The sequence below is a fragment of the Aedes albopictus genome, chromosome 2 (genome assembly GCF_035046485.1).
Source record: "Aedes albopictus strain Foshan chromosome 2, AalbF5, whole genome shotgun sequence".
Taxonomy (NCBI): Eukaryota; Metazoa; Arthropoda; class Insecta; order Diptera; family Culicidae; genus Aedes; species Aedes albopictus.
This window is the reverse complement of record NC_085137.1, coordinates 40,664,801-40,683,534: the sequence shown is the minus strand read 5'-3', so window position 1 is coordinate 40,683,534 and position 18,734 is coordinate 40,664,801. Positions and strand designations below refer to the sequence as shown.

The 18,734-nt window shown below is 40.0% G+C and overlaps 1 protein-coding gene across 1 annotated transcript; it reads left to right on the top strand.

The window, feature by feature from the left end:
- Nucleotides 1-968: 968 nt before the first annotated feature.
- LOC109421298 (signal transducing adapter molecule 2) lies at nt 969-18,732 on the top strand (the record flags this gene model as incomplete). Its single annotated transcript, XM_062849519.1, is given in 6 exon segments — nt 969-1,246; nt 13,230-13,390; nt 13,454-13,570; nt 13,640-13,945; nt 14,207-14,263; nt 14,343-18,732. Coding segments are annotated over 6 exon segments (2,178 nt in total). The 3' UTR covers nt 15,837-18,732.
- Nucleotides 18,733-18,734: the final 2 nt, after the last annotated feature.

The following is an 18,734-nucleotide window of genomic DNA, read 5'->3' as shown; positions in this document are numbered from 1 at the left end:
ATTCTAAGTGCAGAACATTTAAATTTAATATGTTGTTTTTTCTGAGTGTACTGTGTTTTTTGGCATGCAGCTTCAAAGGGACGTCCCCCGCAAAGTCATCTGTATGGGAGCCACCCGTTCCCGAGACCGGAGAGGTCCCGCACCAAGCTAAGAACCTTCCCCGGCCCCAACAGTACCCACACACAAAATTTCACACCGATCGGTTCAGTATTTTCCGAATGCATAGCGGTCAGACAGACAGACAGACAGACAGACAGGCAGACAGACAGACAGACGGAAATTCATTTTTATATATATAGATAATATCTGGAGCAACATTTGAAAAGGGCCCAAGAGGTCTTGTGTCTTTTTTCGAAAACGCTCCGTAGGGCATAACAGCAGCCCGCCCACGCAAATGAAAACCGTTATCCGAAAGATCGATGTTTGCTCTATCTGATAACGGTTTTAGTTTTTGTAAATAAGCTGATAGGGGCTCAGGAGCGACGATTGAAGTCATTGTTTACCAATGCTTGTATGCCCTTTTCAAATGTTGCTCCAGATATATTTTCTTGAGTGCAATCCACTTTTTGGCATCATCCTTAGTGCTCGAATCGAAGTGTCAAACAAGAAAGTGCTCGATTCGAGCACCTTTGATTTGATTCATCATCGTCTCTCTCTCGCCTCGCGACGCCTGTCGTCGTCGTCACAGAGAGAGCTGAAAAACCTTTCAATCCATACATTAGCGATTTTCGGAATCTTTCCCCGACGGTGAAAATATTAGGTTTTTGCTTGTAAATTTTAGTGTTTCGGCGACGAAAACGTGAAAAATCAAAACTTTAGACCTGGCTAGGCGCGAAGTGCAACGAATTTGCCCCGGGAGCGCGTTGGTTCGGACGAAAAACGCAATTTCCTAAACAAAGGTTCTCTCCCCTTGGGACAACATTACTCGCCATTGCGATCGTCGACGTCGTCCTCGTCGCTCGTCGGAGGAGGAAAGAAAAGTGCAAGTGCGGAAGAGTGCGCGCGAGGAGCCAAGTCGCTCTGATTATTTTGCTTTCTGGTCGTCCGTGTGCGTAGAGACGACGGTGTAGAAGAGGGCCCTGGAGCTTGTGGGTGGTGGCGTGCGGCGTCAGTGTAGTGCAGTGTGTGCATCATCAGCTACGTAGAAAACAGGAATCCGTCGGACGAGGAAACAGGTCCGGACCGTGGCCATTGGATCGAGAAATGGGTCTGTTGGGGAACTCGAATTCGCTGGTTTCCGATATAGGTGAGTCAAATGCTGTTTATGTGTATAATCGATTCGGTATCGTGTTTCATCAGTCGTCATTCAAATGTTATCATTTTTTTTTCTCCGGGAGTGATTCGATTGGGCTGATGAGTAATTGCTACAATGGGAGGCTTACGGGAGGTGAAACCCTACCAATAAAACGACCTGAAAAAACCACAGACTGGAATGATTTTATGTTTTTGTTCCCTTTAGGATAATTTTTGTGCTCCATCATTGTTTGCTTTCTTGTCTGGGGTATGCAGTCGTAGACTCCTTAATTTTTATTAATTAAGTTAGTGTCGGCTATGTGTGCGGTTCGCTGGTTGAATTTTTATGGCCAACGCTACAGTAAGTACCATTGCTTTCAAAAGTGCAATTAAAAAAAGACACCTCCCAGATTAAAATGTGCGTATTTACTTGTGCGTAAGTAACTTCAAATCTCGTTGCCCAGTGCACATTTACAATAATGACGAAAACGTCCCAGAGGCATTTCAGCTGAGCAAAAGCTCTATCGTAGAAGAACCTGGAGGTCATTGTTAAAATATAGAAACTCAGATGTGCTACATCTAAATCTACTTCAAAAAGTTTTATTTCCAAATAATATTTAAAAGTCCTCAAATTTTTTGACAAAACAGACGTTAGTTTAATAGTTAACGTAAACAAAACCTTTAACATACTATGTAAATGGAAACTAGATTCCCACACACTGGGTCAACAAGGTCGATTTTTTGAACAAAGCTTTATCGATTCCTTAACGTCACAAAAATGGTCCAGAATTTCCATGGCCTTCGGTTTAGAAAGGTATATGAGCGCGTTGTTGTGCCAACTTGCACGAGGCAGATTTTTTGTGTGATCAAGTTGCACTCGAACATTCCAAAGTGTCTGATCGAAGCTTGTGATTATCACTTGAAAATCGAATGGAGGATCATTCCATGTTTTTTTTTTTAATTTCCTTGTTTTTAGAATATTTGCGCTTGTCCTATATTTTTCCTTTGAATACGTTTCCTTTGCACTTTACACTGAGTATAACGAGCGCTGCTAGCATGCAGGGATAAGGCTTTGAGATGACAACAATTTGGTCTACGTTGGTTAAAAATGCCCCCTTGCTGTGATTTGTTACAGAAATTATGAGGCTGATGCTTATGAGGTAGATGTTCTCCTATAGGATTGGCTCAGGAATAGTCGTAATTTTGGTTCAGGAGTTGCAGTAATTTCTACTGGTGTTCCTCCGGGAATCCGCTGGGAACTTCTTGAGATATCATATGGCTCTGAGATTTTTTGCAGACATTCCTCCTTCCTCCAGTAGTTTTTATTGGGATTCCTCCAGTAACACCTGCTGGAATTCCTCCAGAAATTCTTGCTGGTATTCCTGCAGGACTTTTAGATTTTTCCAATATTCACTGGAGTGTTTTCACCCGGGTGAACATCTCTTTGCGCGCTCCGTGTGGCTCTGCGGTGCGGTTTTTTGACAGTTCGAAATGACATTTAGAATATTTCAACATCCTTCTATCTGATAAGATGAAAATATTTCTAATTTATGATGTGATTGATAGTGTAAATCCAAAGAGGCTCAGTGCGGACAAGCCTGCAAGTGAGTATAACTCTTTGCAAGTGAGTGTTCCCATCCTTGCTGCTGGAATCCCTCCAGGAATCGTTTCAGATATTTCTCTGGATTATTTTTCAGGAATTTCTCCTTGGATTTCCCAAAGTATTCCATCTAGAATCGTAGCAGAGATTACTTCAAAGATTTAAATGGGAATTCATCAAATGATTCTTCGCGAAATTACTCCAGGAATTCCTTAATTTGGCTGCCATTGACTGATGGGAGTTTGTACCGGGATACTTTTTCGGCTTTCAGTCTTTAGAGCAGTCATAATTAAAGCATATTTTCTACGCCCGACGTTTCGATTGTATATTCTATCTTCTTCAATGATTCTGTAACATAATTGGACTAAGTTACATTAACAAAGATATACATAATTACAATTTGCTTACAGAAAAGCTTCGTTCCTTGTTTGGTGTGATGTTAGCGGTAATTTTTATCAAGCTTTTGGTGTTCATCAATTTCCTTAAATTAGTTTTCAAACACATTAGACATCTCACAATATTCAAAATATAACATTCACTGACTATTTTACTGGACAACACGGAAATAAAACTAGGCAACGGTTCACTACTCTGTCTTGCTTGTAACTATTCTAACTGTTTTACGTATTCATCCATTATTTTGTAAAACTATTCTATAGAAGTGGGTCAAATGTTGAATGCAAGTTTAGTGGGTTAGAGGGTCTATTGGGTGTCATTTTCTTTGTCAGTAGTGCTCGTCAGATTATAACATGTCTGTCTATCTACAGGATTTGTTTTGATTTTTGTCTTTAGTGTATGTTAAATTCCTGCATATATTGTACTTAAACTGTGCTTAAACTATCACAGTCGCTTCGTTTGTTTACTGTTATATGGCACATATAATTGTTGGTAGTGTTGTTTCTTCTCGCTGTTGTAGAGTGTTGATTAATAGAGATCTCGAATTCGGATTGTGGTTTGTTTGAAGATGTTGGTCGATAATGTTGTTTATGGCAGTCTGAGAAAGATTCGTACTTAGCTTCAGCCATAAACAATATTATCGATCTTTAAACCACTATCCGAATCCGAGATCCCTACGACATTGCCTCATCAATCAACAGCAACAGCGAGAAGCTACAACACTATCAACAATGATAATGTCATCTACAAACCCATTAATATGCTCATTGGTCGATTTTAGCTAAAGTTTTCAAAGCTGACTATCCGAACACTAGACTAGCAAAAAGAAATAATTATACCATTAAGAGCCTGTTTACGCAGACCAAGGATCGCATTCCACGCAATAATGTGATCTACAGAATCGATGTGAAAAACTGCAATATGTCCTGTCTTCAGGGACTGTCCATTAATTACGTAAGGGTTCATGGTGGGAGGGGGGGGGGGGGGTTTGAAAAATCTTACGCGCCATACAAAAAAATTTGGGTTTTCATACAAAAAATCTTACAAGGGGGGGAGGGGGTATCGAAAAATCGCTAAAATTCCCTTACGTAATTAATGGACAGCCCCTTCAAGAGTCATACATCATAAGTTAGTCTAACTCCCACAGCCTACCATAATTTAAGTATGTGTCATGTACCATTTGGGCAGGTGTACCTATTTTGGGCACTTTCCGCTATAACTAAATCAATTTCAAACCGATTGATTTGAAATTTTGTGTAGAACTAGGCACGTACAGTATCTAACTCTGTACAAAAACTCAAATCAATCTGTTTGAAATTGACTTAGTTATAGCGGCAAGTGCCCAAAATAGGTACACCTGCCCAAATGGTACAAGACGCTATGTACTAAATTACTACATTTCGGCAATCCTTACTAGTTGATGTCCTCATCTTTTTTTTTAATTTTTATTTACGTGTATTTTAACTTAGGCTAATTCTACACTTTGTCCTTATCAATAGCAATTCAATGCATTCAACAAATCATCAGGAGATAGCCAAAGCTTCATGTTTTTGGTGAATAAATTGAGTAATAAGATTGATTGGAAACTTAAAAAACCCTTAGTATCAGAAATTGCATAACCATCATTAGTTTGTCAATTTTTTTTTTCTCAATAACATACATATGGGCCTTTATACTTTTCCAATATTTTAGAAGGTATATTAATCTTCGGTACAACAAAATCTTTAGCATTGTACTCAGTAGCCTTCTTAATTTTTTTTTTATCTGTTACTAGCTGGTTATAATTTGATTCCTTTCCAATCTAAAGAAGTTTGGTTTCTCCTTCCCTATCATTCCAAAATATATTTTGTTTTGTTTTTTTTTTGTCCAATCTTTTGTTCTTCTATCTGATCTTACTCATTTTTATCCAAGAACCTTTAGTAGACAAGCGACCACTGATTAATAACATTAGTTTACAAAAAAAAACAACGAAAGTCATCCAGAATCATCAGAAAGGGTATGGGCGCGTTCTGCCAACTTGGTCAAGGAAGATTCCTTGTGTGAACAAGTAAAAATACGGTTGAATGTCCTGAGCGAAAGATGTTGCTTGTGAGGACCATTTGAAGAACGGATGGAAGATCATTCTTTTTTTTCGCGTTCGTCAATTTGTTGTTTTTTTCCGCGTTCGTGTATTTTAGATTTTACCAAATATATTATATAAACAATATGATTCACTTCCGCGTTCCCCTTACATTGTATTGGTGAACAGCTTACATTACCATCTAGCGTCGAACGTGGCAATCAACCTTAAATTAAATCACATATTTGCTAAATATATTTAACCGTGTCTCCATGGCATTTCCTTTTGTTATGGTCGTCAATCATATTTAGGGATGTACAAGATTCAATTTGCACAAACAAAACCATCTGAAAGTATCTACATGATCTTGTACCAACTTTTCAAACCCTCTAAGCAGAATACCCTCTTCTAATGAGTGTAATCAGTTTCGTACCTTTTAATTCCGCCCTAATTGCTTATCCTTTGACAGATACGCGTATTTCGACTACCACTTGTAATTTTCCGCAGTGTCAGTTATCCACTAATATCACGAGATCCGTATACCTCACTGTGTTACAACCCACGGTGTTGTGCCGCTCTTGAGTGTTTACATTAGCTACATTCTATGCCCCCCAGCGGCACGAGTGTAGGACGCCTATGAACCTTAGATAAGAGAATAATGAAATCTGAATTCTATACAGTCAGGTTTATTTTTACGCGGCCGCGTAAATGAAAACTCCATAAAAAAAAATCATCGTCTTATTTTTGCATGATTCGTCGAGAAATGGTGAGACTTTTTTTACGCGGTTTTTCGAAATTTGAACTGAGTTTTTTTTACGCGGTACGTATCCCCGCGTAAAAAAACCTGACTGTAGATGTAAACAAGACCATATTTAGCGAGGAGAAATAGTGAAAGTCATCGTTCATGCAGGACGTAAATTAGTGAGCTACTGAAGTAACTAATAGTTCTAGATAGTGCAGTAGTTTCTTATTGCTACAATCATAATCTATTATTGATTGCATAGCTGGTGAGATATACGAGTTAAATTTAATTATGAACTGATCCATATACATATCGTTATCTCCAGATTCTCTCCTCTGTACTAGCAAGCGAAACTTGACCTGAATTATTACTGGAATTGAGAAGAACAGGTGAAATTAAACAATTACCAGGACTTATACAATGGCTAAACCAAACAAATACTTAGATTTCACAACACCGACCAGAATCTAGATTGTATACGGAATTGGGAAAGATAGGCGGAAAGTTGACAAAACGTAAGTTTCAATTTATCGTTTACCCGTGATTATTATTAGCTAATTTTGAAGATTCCTTAGGATATTGAAACTTCCAACAATAAAGGAACATTGAAGTATCGGAACATTTGTTTCTTCGCCTCCCAAATTCAACACATTGAGTAATAACTTAGATCTCGAGCGAAACATTTAGATTTAATTTACTAATTCTATTTGCTGGAAAAGTGGAGATAACGCTCATCAGAACATGTTCTATTAGGGTCAGTCTGTTTATGCGATACTGAGGACAAAGCAAATATTAAGTCTATATTTTTTAGCTGTCGTATATCAGTGATGGAACATACTTAATTTGAAGTTTCGCAATTATCATCTTTCAGAAACATATTTGTTTTGGAAGTAGGTACTGAGAAATGCAATATTTTGGTCAAACTGCTCAAACTAATGCAGATACCAGTTGGTTTATCTTGTTGTGTACGCAAAGAATGTGATTTTTTAATTTAAACCCTAAACATTTTGATATTATTTATCGATAACTGAAGAGATTGATATGCATAGTTCATTAATGTTGACAGCTTGTGCAACTCTAAAAGGCATACGTTTTTAGAGTGTAATAGTTGCCACGTTCGTTACAAGCGACTCCACAAGCACAGGATAAAGACTCGCCAGAAATAGCTGAAAGTAACTTATATTATTAACATAGTATATTTGGTAGCATACAATGGTGCTGAATTGCAGAGCTAAAACACAGACAAACAGACATACTACTTAGAAGAAAATTGCTTCAAAAACATCGTTTGGCATCTCACTAGCACCCTCTATAATGCTCAATCCGAAGCATTCATTTGCAGGTGTGGTTTCCCTCGGCTCGATATGAAAATTTAGCAGGTGACCACTCCCCCGTGGCGTCATCCATTCATAAAATATGAATGAAGGTTCATGATTGAGTAATTTTATGTAAACATTGATCGGCGTCGCGTTCATTTCTCTCCAAAATTGAGAGGTGATGTAGGCACAGCAGCGCCACCATGACACATGCGAGCACAGTCCGAACCACACGTTATTTTCAAAATGACCGTTAAATCGTGCGATGATTTCGATTTGAGTAGTATGTCTGTTTGTCTGTGGCTAAAATGTGATCGATACTTAGATGTATTTTTGACGCCAATGCAGCTTGACATGACAAAAACACAGTCTTCAAGGTGCAGCCCCGCGCGGATGTGTAGCCGTGCTCACACTCTCCAATAAACATTAGCTTCGAGTTCATGCATGCACACGTCGGGATGAACATGCACTCGAGCTCAAGCTCAATGCTCATGTTTTGCACCGCGCTCGCAGCGGCGCTCACAACCGCGCTGAAAACATCGGTGTTTGCAGCTTCGCACTCGTTTCGGTTTTGCACTGCGGTCAAGAAGCTGAGAAATGTTCTAACGGTTCAATGCCACATTTGCAGTCGCTGTCGTCACAGTTGTTGATGGCGTGATTCACCGGTGATATTTTTTTTTCTGGTCCACTTCGATTAAGTATGGGTTGTTTTTTTTTTTTTTATATTTAATAAACACATTGCTGGTCGCCATGACGTATTTTAGGCCTCCAAAGGGCGGCTGGGTTAAAATAATGTAAGTTCTTCAGTTGGGTCAAAAAAAGCTTCCGAATTAAATTTTTATATTAAGCAACATTTGTAGTGCTGAAGGTCGCTGTCGATAGTACGTACTAGAGTTGTTTTAGGAAAATTACAATTAGTCGCATCAACTCGGGAACATTTCGTTTTTTTGAATTATTATTTACTTATTATTTACGTGTATTTCGGTCCTTCTTAGCGTTCCAAAATAACAGTGGGGGAGAGGCGTTCATAAAGCACGTAAACTTCTAGATAAGAGGGGAGGGACAGGGGACTAGCCAAAGTATACGCTTAATTCAATAAATTTTCAAGTGTTTGTGTGATCAAAAGTCGACGGGGGGAGAAGGGGTTTCTGAAATCACCAACATGCAAAACATGAGTGCAATTTTTATGTCTTCACGGTAAAATCGGATAAAAAAGCCAGCATAACCGGGAGTAGACAAAATCGGGGATTTACAAAATCTGGTCACCACTGTATGACACTGCGATCGAAGATCTTATCTATTTTTCTGTTGCATACGAAAATACTTGGGATGTGATATTCATATAGATAGCATAGCATAGCATAGCATAGCATGAATACTTGCACAAATCTTAGATGGGTGTGATATTCATATAGATATGATTTAAAAGCTTAACTCTCATGCGATCGCGGTGTTGTATTTTGTACAACACATTGAAAAAATCTCGCTTTTTGCACTCACCTAACAGTGGTGGCAAGCCGCGCGAGTTACGGAAGGATAAGGTAATTAATTAGGGGGACATTTAGCCACAGCTATGAAGGCGTGGGAATTCAGCCTCATTGAACTGGCTGAGAAGCAGGCCTTGTTCCAGCAGATACGTTAAAAAAAAGAGTTCCGGCTATTACCAACAATAATCAGAATAATCTCAAATTGAACCATACGGATCCTAACGATCCTAACGAATAGTCGACAAGCAACTTAGTTATCAATAACAAAATGGGTATACATACTATATTTTTAAATCGGGGATCTGTAAAGGAATATTGTGTCCATGTACTGGTGTATTTAGATATAGCGCATTTAGTTCACCACTGGACTATCGCACTAGTTTTCACGAGTGCGAAAACGCTAATAAAAGTGCGCGATTGCATCAAATCACCTCGGTGTCTTCAGAGCACTTGTTCTCCATAGATTGAAGAAATAGTGCGCCGAAGACATCAACCTGATTTGATGCAATCGCGCACTTTTATTTATGTTTTCGCACTTATAATGTCGCAGTTCGCAGTCCAGTAGTGAACTAAATGCGGTATAAGATCATGGTGATGATATTGTAAGCCTTACTGTGTCGGCATGGTAATCGGCGGCAGCGTGAAAACCATGCGGCTAAAGCACAGACAAACAGACATACTACTTAGAAGAAAATTGCTTCAAAAACATCGTTTGGCATCTCACTAGCACCCTCTATAATGCTCAATCCGAAGCATTCATTTGCAGGTGTTGTTTCCCTCGGCTCGATGTAACAATTTTGCAGGTGACGACTCCCCCGTGACGACATCCATTCATAAAACATGAATGAAGGTTCATCTTGGAGTCATTTTATGTAAACATTGATCGGCGTCGCGTTCATTTCTCTCCAAGATTGAGAGGTGATGTAGGCACAGCAGCGCCACCATGACACATGCGAGCACAGTCCGAACCACATTATATTTTCAAAATGACCGTTAAATCGTGCGATGATTGCGATTTGAGTAGTATGTCTGTTTGTCTGTGGCTAAAGAGCAACAGCAACAAATCCAGGAATCAACTGCGGCATATCAAGTTTAGTCACTAAAAAATAGTAAACATTGTTCTCGATCACTTGAGAAACCGCACACCGGTGTCACGCAGGCAACGGCAACCCACCTAGCTTTGCCACCGCGCACCGCCTGCCGAAGAACGACAAACACAAGCTGGCTAGTAGGCTCGCACACACCAAACACTAGGCTTGAGCCTGAGTTTTGCGCTTGAGCTCGAGCCTGAGCTCGAGCGCGCCGTGTTCATTTTTTCCTTGCCTGCTCGATGCTCTCGACAAGCACGAACATGAGAGAGAATGCGCGCTCGGGATGAACGCGCACTTGCAAAATTGAGCTCAGGCTCAACGCGGCTTGTGTTTTTGGGAAGACTGAAAAACATTTTTCACGAGCTAGACAACGTAATTTGAAATGACAAAGTAGACATCTTTTCAAAGCTATCATTAGAAACCCATGACATATTAAATTCATTGTCTATCATTGGGGATAGTGCCAGTGCTGTAGGTGACTACCAACATAGGTGCTATTGCAGCAAGGGTTGTTGTCTTCATTTGGTATTTTGACCGCTACAGATTTGATTAAACATTTAACACAATATTTCTTGGAAGCAGCATAAGTACAGTTGTCAACATAGACAGCATGTTGTGCTATATACTATTTCCAAGAGATAATTTGCTGTTGGACATGAACGTTCTTAGTGCTTCAGATTCCGTGGGTGAAAATTCTTATGACAATAGCTTCAAAGACTTGACATTACTGAGGGTTGACATGACTGGCATATCTACGGGAGGGAAAATGCTACAGTTTTATTAAAACTACATAGGCACAACGTAAAAACTAGTGTTAAAGTGGCCAACATAGCCTATTCCATCTAAACATTGGTCTTTGTAGAGATGAAAAACCTGTCCGCAGTTCCAACTGAAAACCCCTAAAAAAACGAAAATTATGAACTTCTATCAACGACAAAAATATTTTGCTATCATGATCGTACTTCAAACAGTTTTAAGTAGAACAGTTTTAAAAAACCTGAATTAATCCACCTATGGTGAACAGAACCCTTCTTACACGTATTAAAATTATTGTTGTATTACTCGTATGTGTGATTGTGATTTTTGGTCATTCTACAAAATATTGTAGATTTGGCATCAAGTTGATTGCTTTCTATAATTGAAACAAAGACCTCTTAAAAAGTTAAGTTATATTACTCCAAAGTACTCCTCGAAAGATATCTCGGTTTCAAAATGTCCAATCAGAATTAAATTCAAAAGCGTTCTTCTAGGATGCAGTAGCTTTCATTTGGGGCCTTAAGAACCCAAATCGGTTGATAGACGGCTGAGAAATTTATGGTGATACACTTTGTCAAAAATATCTAAAATAATTAAGTTGTACTACTCCCTAGCACTCTTTGAAAGATATCTCGGTAACCGAACGTCCAATCAAAATAAAATTCAATAGCGTTCTACTAGGATGTAGTAGCTTTCATTTGCTTCCAAGAGAACTCAAATCGGTCAACAGACGGCTGAGAACCGTGAGTGACATTTTTTGTAACATACATACTCACACACACACACGCATACACACACACACACGCACATACAGACATTTGCTCAATTCGTCGAGCTGAGTTGATTGGTATATGTGACTCGGCCCTGCGGGCCTCGGATCGGAAGTCGGTTTTCCAAGCGGTATTTATACCCTTCTTATGGGTGTAAGAAGGGTAAAAATGAGTCTACGTAGTTTTATGGACAGCGCCTTAACCCTTTCTTTCCCACAAAGTTTTTTGACATTTAAAAATAGATAAAATGGTTTCTGAAAAAATCACCAGAACAAAAGATGTATAGTTTTACTCCAAAATATCGTTAGAAATGAAAAATTTGTTTTTTTGGGTGGATCACCTGTGATCCATTGGGAAGATGGATGCACTGAATTCACTGTGAATTATTCACATATATAAATTTTGTTTTTTATTTGTATATTGTTTTTTTTTTCAAAACTATATATTTATAAATCGTCTATTAAATCTTTAATTCATCTCAAGATTCTTATCTAGCCCTTCTGTAAAACTTAAAGAAACTTGTCGGACTTCTTGCAGTTATCATAAGTAGTTATTCGGACATGATTCGCTTCGAATCTATGGATTCTCTCCTCGTACCATATAAACCCTCCGATTCATCTACGACTTATTGCCGGCGCTATATAGATTGCATTACATATATGAAATAATGACATTTTTACATGAAACCCTATTAATAATGGAAAATATCTTGAATGTAAACAAACATGCTAACAAGGAACAGGTTAGATCAGGAAGGATAAAAATGTCGTTATGTTCCCAATGGATCACTGATGATCCACATGTTTGTTCATAAAATTAATGTTTTATCGTCAACTTGTTTGTGAAACGGTATTTTATTGTGCTAATATACATACTGTAGGGCATGCTAGTATTTTTTTCCGTTGAAAATAATGTTCATGTTTCGGAATATTGAATATTCAAATATTGTTTGAATTAAAATAGAAAAAATACCGACTTTCGCTTAATCATTTAGCTCCAGAACAAAAACGAGCAGAGAAATTTTGACCAAACTTGACATAATAGTTCATTAAACATATACAAACATCTGACGAAAAAATGGGAATGATCTAACTTATCCTGTATTTGTATGAACAGTGCAAAGTAGTGGATCACCTGTGCTACCATGGGAAAGAGAGGGTTAACCGTTTAGTGATTCTATCACGCTCAAAGCCTATAATATATACCTACTTTCTCCATTCGATCGATGGTTGCCAACTGGTACAGTGCATGCGTCCTCAGTACTCAACACATAGTTTCCAAGATGCTGCTTGCAATTGACCTTCGACTGGCGGATCGACCTTCAGCAATTTCATTCATTCCGACATGTTCGAATCATCGTCATCATCAACATTGAATCATCGTCGTCAGCATCAATATTTGCATGTAAATTGGTAATAAATAACATCAGACAGACATGCGGAACACGCACACACGCACGGGGTGGTTGGTGACGACGAGACGCGATCGTTCAATGAAAGCAAAAACCTAAAAAAGCTTTCGCTTATCACGTGCGATAACCTGCATGCAAGCAACAACAATAATTGGTCGCAGCGATGTCATGGTCGCGTGTTGAACATTTACAGCAAAACAAAATGTTTGTCGCGAAAAGCTTCTGGTTAAGATTTGTGAATTGATTAACTTGCTTTTGGGCACAAAAATGAAATGGGGAAATCTGGGATTTTTTTTGAATATACACCTACGGCATAGATATTGTTAAAATGTAGGTCACTCAACTTGTTTTGTTTTCCTCCCCAACAGAGAAAGCAACCAGCGAGACCAACACACAGGAAAAATGGGGTCTCATCATGGACATCTGCGACAAAGTGACCAACGGTGCGGTCAACCCGAAGGAATGCCTAAAAACGATCATCAAACGACTTAACCACAGCGATCCTCACGTGGTTATGCAGGCCATTACGGTATGTATTAGGTAGTTACTGTTCGTAATTGAGAAGTGTTTTTAAAATTTTGACTTCTTTCAGCTTCTGGATGCTTGCGTTAGCAATTGCGGTAAGCAGTTCCACCTGGAAATTGCATCGAGAGATTTCGAAACCGAATTCCGCAAACTATTGCAGAAAAGTCAACCAAAAGTCAATACGGTTTGTATTCTAGGCTGCGGTTCACGATTTGATTGAAATTTCAAAAACCCCTTCTCTCATTTCTCACAGCGACTGAAACTATGCCTGAAAAAGTGGGCCGAATCGGAGTTCAAAAGCGATCCACAGCTGAATCTGATTCCGTCCCTGTACGGCAAGCTACGGGCCGAGGGCTACGACTTCAGTGATCCCTCGGTAACGCCCAAACGGGAGGTTCCACTGAGCAAGGACCCGAACGTGGTATCTAGTCAACAGGAGGAGGAAGATATTGCCAAGGCGATCGAACTGTCACTGAAGGAGAGCAAGGGTTCGGCAGGCGCCAGCAGCAGCAGCAATCAATCGCCGAAGATGTCCTCGGGAGGGGGTGCTGCCGCATCAGTAAGTGTTCTATGAAGTTTATGAATTATATTTGTGGAAGATAGTTTGCTATTGGCAAAAGATAAAGGGTCAAGAAACAACAAAAATTAATTGAATTTATATGTTGTACGTAATTTATAATTTTTGTCCTATTAATTTTATGTGCAGTTGTCAGTTTCACCCAATTCAACAATTTTTTACATTGATCAACCTTTTTTAAGCGGTTCCAGCCAGAATGTACACAAATTGTGTTTAACATGTTAATCTTTTTTCCATCAACAGAGCTCTCTTTATCCATCGTTGCTGTCGTCGTCGGCGCCGGTTGTGGAACCCAGGAAGGTAAGTCGTTTGAATGAATCACACATCTAAGAGAAGGTTGACACTAACTGAACGGTGTTTGCTTTTCTTTTTCTGATAGGTTCGCGCTTTGTATGACTTTGAGGCGGCCGAAGATAACGAACTGACTTTCCACACGGGGGAAATCATCATGGTACTGGACGATAGCGACCCGAACTGGTGGAAGGGGCAGAACCACCGCGGGGAGGGCCTATTTCCCTCTAATTTCGTCACGTCGGATTTGAATGCCGAGGTGGAGGGAGCTACCAAGACCAAGAAGAATGTGCAGTTCTCTGACGAGCAGAGGAAGGAGGAAGAGAAGGAGGTGCAGGAACAGGTGGTGGAAATTGATGAGGAGAAGATAGATCGATTGTTGCACTTGTTGCACGAGGCTGATCCGGAGGATCCGTCAGCGGACACCGATGAGATGTTGCAGCTAGAGCAAATGGTAAATCAGATGGGGCCGCTGATCGATACGGAATTGGAACGAGTTGACCGAAGGCATGCACAGTTGACTCAGTTGAGCAGTGACCTTGTGGAGGCCATCAATTTGTATCACACGCTGATGAGAGAACCGGATCGTTCAATGATGATGGGGCCTCCTGGGTACGGAATGGGAGGGTATCCTGGACAACCGGGAATGTCAGGAATGTACAGTTTGCCTGGAATGTACGGACAGAATATGTCAGGGATGTACCCAGGAATGGGAGGAATGCCTGGAGCTATGCCCCCATATGGAATGGGCCAGCTTCGGCATGATATGGCCCAGATGGGTGTCAGTGCGATACCTCAGTTTCCTCCTCCTCAGCAGGCAATGCCTACCATGTCTCAGAGTGGACCCTCTAGTTTACCGCCACAACAAATACCCACCAGTGGCGCGCCCACTGGGATGCATGGCTTACCGCAACAACCAACGGCTGCAGGACAGCCTCCGATGCATCAGCATATGCCTAATCAACCAGGGACTCAGCTTCCCCAGGCCACCCAGTCTCAACCTATGCCAAATATGCCCCTACAACCACCCCCGAGTAGTGCAGCTCCCCATATGATGAACATGAACCACATCCAACACTCCCAATTACCCCCGAATTTCTCGAATCCCACATCGCCTCCTCCGGTAGTTAGTTCTGCTCCAACATCTTTGCCTCCACAGCATCAGCAACCGCATCAACCCCCACAAGCGTCTGTTCCTCGGCCTCAGATGCCACCGCAGCAACATCCTCTACCAGTCTCCGCTCCGTCCGGCGGAAGTTTTCCCCCATACGGACCAGCTCCCCATTCGCAACCAAATGGACCAGTACCGCATCCGCAACCGCCAACGGCCACCGCTCCGCCTCCCATGAACATGAATCATCATCCCCAAATGGCGCCCTACCAGGCGGCCGCCGGCTTACCACCCTACATGCAAATGGCTCCGGGAAGCGTTCCTCCCGGAGGATTCCCGCCCATTAGCACGGCCCACCATCATGCACACATGCTGGTGGGCCACATGATGGCCCCGCCTGGATCACCCCTAACGATCAACACCGCAGCTAATTCGCCGCAGAACATTCCAATCTATCAACAGCAGCGGTAAGCCTCCCTTTTTCCGTTTCCTTTCCCCGATACCATATTCTCCTAGAAATTTTCCTACATTGCACGAAGGAAATAAATCTAGGTATGGACGTCAGAACGTTAATTCAATGTCCCAGAGCTCGGGGTGGAATGAATGCGATTAAATTTTGAAGCAAAGTTACATCTGAAAAATAAAGCTGGGTCCTTCAATTGAAGTAGTTTCAAAACTTTATTAGAAACATAACGTGGGTTTTTTTACGTAAACAAAATGGAACACTACAAATGCTCTATTTTATTTTTCACTTGGCGCTCAGCCGAGAAAAATGAAATAAGACACTACAAATGTACACTAATAGACGACGTCACAAATGGACACTTACAACATAAAACATAAATTTGATACACTAAACATAAATATGCCCGGCTATCCCATTGGATAACACCTTTTACTCATAGGATGACGAGGTTTCATTTATTGTTTTCGGTCCATCAGTCAATCCTGGAACAGTGTTTTGTTTGGCTGATTGCATTTTGGCCAGTGAATCAAAATTCAACCATCGCGCAACAATAATGACAATGTCGCAACCTGTATTTGTTGCGACAAACAAACCAATGCGACATAAGTTTGTCCCAACTTGAAAATAATGGGATTAACATCGTACACCACGAGTTTAGAGATTTTTAAGCCTTGCATTGCGATTTTCGAACGGTAACTTCGAGTCGGTAAACACTGCAACTCTGGTGAAGCTCTATCATCAAACAGTTTCGACTTTGGGTTAGCAATAATTGATTATTCACGAGTTGAAAAGTACGCAACAAATTCAGCTTCCGTTTTGTCTGCAACAAAAAATTTCGAGATCATGTCATTATCTGTTACCAGTAGGGATAAAGAGTAATCGTCGCACCTTCTTTGTTGCTTGTTTTGTGCCTCTTTTGTCTGACAATTCTCTTCACTATTTTTGGCGACAGTATTTATTCTGTTTTCATAGCTTAATTTGTCTAGGAAAATTAATCCTAATGGGCCACCCCGAATCGGGTTTTAATACAAGACGGCTGCATTTTGATGTCCGTGCTAGGGATCGGTTTTTCTGTCTTGCAGTTATTTGTCGCCAGAAATGATCTGAAAGTATACAACAACTCCGGTTGCTAGGGGCTCCTGAGTGATGAAGAACCATATAAATGCACATAAAAATTAGGAGAATATTCACAAGTTAAAATCGAATATTCAACAGAGAAATAAGCTGGTATAGTTTTCGGTATCGTCTTTCATCACACAATGAGGGAAGTCAAGCGTCATTACTGCTGCAGTCTGGATGAATCTGGAATTTTGTTTTATCTCTTCTTATTCTTATTTTTTTTACTGGACGCAACAAGCAAAGAAATGTATAATCAACTATGCAACGAATGGATCACTAAAAAAAACTAAAACGGCCGCTATGGAATGAACAGATAGCGCCACAGTAGCCTTGCGTGTTTGACATAACTCGGCTGCTGTCACAATGTTAAAGTCCATATACGGTGGCGCCTTTGTTTTGATGCGGCGAAATCCAACAAACTTTGATCGATCCATGACTCAAGTCAACTTTGTTTTTACAATTGTTAGATGCATACAAGAAACAATTCAGGTGGAAGCCCTTATACATGCTACAAATTCTGGTAGAATTTTCGAGTAAAACATGGCAGCCTAAACTCTTGGCAAGATTTTTAATATTTTTCCTGTCGTGTTTGGTTTATAGTCACAGTCACAGGTGATGTTATAGTAGGTGATGTTCTTGATTGTATCATATCAGGGATGGTTTTGAAACTGACTTGACAAGTTTCAAAACCATATATTTTCCTTTGATCTATTCACTGCGTTATATTTCCGGCATTCACTTTACTCGTTTCCATCGCATTCATCCCAACCCGAGTTCGGATCAATGAATTCACACACGCTACAAGCATACAACAACTTTCCCACGTGCATCGTGCATAAACAAGCGCTTTCGGGACCGTTTCAGTCCCACATGTACATATACGCTGTGGAGAAAAGTTGATTCTGTTAAAAAAAAACAACCTGATTTTAATCGATTTGCTAATTTCGTTATAAGTCTTGCTTACTTGCACGGCACGGCAGCCGACCTCTCAGTGTTGTACCCTCTAGAATATTGTTGAAATTCGATATTGTTTTCTAGCAAGAAGAAGCCCAAAACTCAAGACCCATCCCCCTTCGATTCGAATCATGATCGCCATCAAAATTAAATTGTTTTCTAGCTTGGTTCTGTGAAGGAACTGGCTTACTCAAGCTGCGTCCGATACCTTCTTCTCTGCATGTTATAGCGAAGAAAAATGAAAGGAGGAAATTATGATGATGATGAAACACTAAATTACTATGATTATATGAATATTATGTATTTAAACTAAAGTAATATATAAATATTAAAATAATAATTGATAGCAACATCTGTTCCCGTGATGCCCAACTCATATTTTTATATTCCTAAGTTTAGAATATTCTCAAATAATTAAGAATAACAAAACTTATTCTTGATTTTGTTTCTGTTATTTTTTTTAAAGAATCCTATCGTTTTAATTGAGCTTTTTTAGAAGTATTTCTGAAACTGTGAAAGAAAGATGACGTTCGTTATTTTAGTTTGGAAAATAATCTTTTTATAAAGGTAAATATAATTCTATAAGAGTTAGGTCTGACGGGAATGGTCTACAGAAGCAAGACGGCAAACACCCAACCCGCGTACAAAAATAGTTCGAACTCAAACAGTACCAAATACCAACCGGTATCTAGGTTCAGCTAGCGCGAAGCAGACGGGTTTCCAAAAAAAAAAAAAAACAAGTGTAATATAACGAAAGATGGTGTGAATCCGAGCTGAGAAGCTTACAACACGGTGAAATAAAGTTTATTCGATAATGCATTAAAGTAACT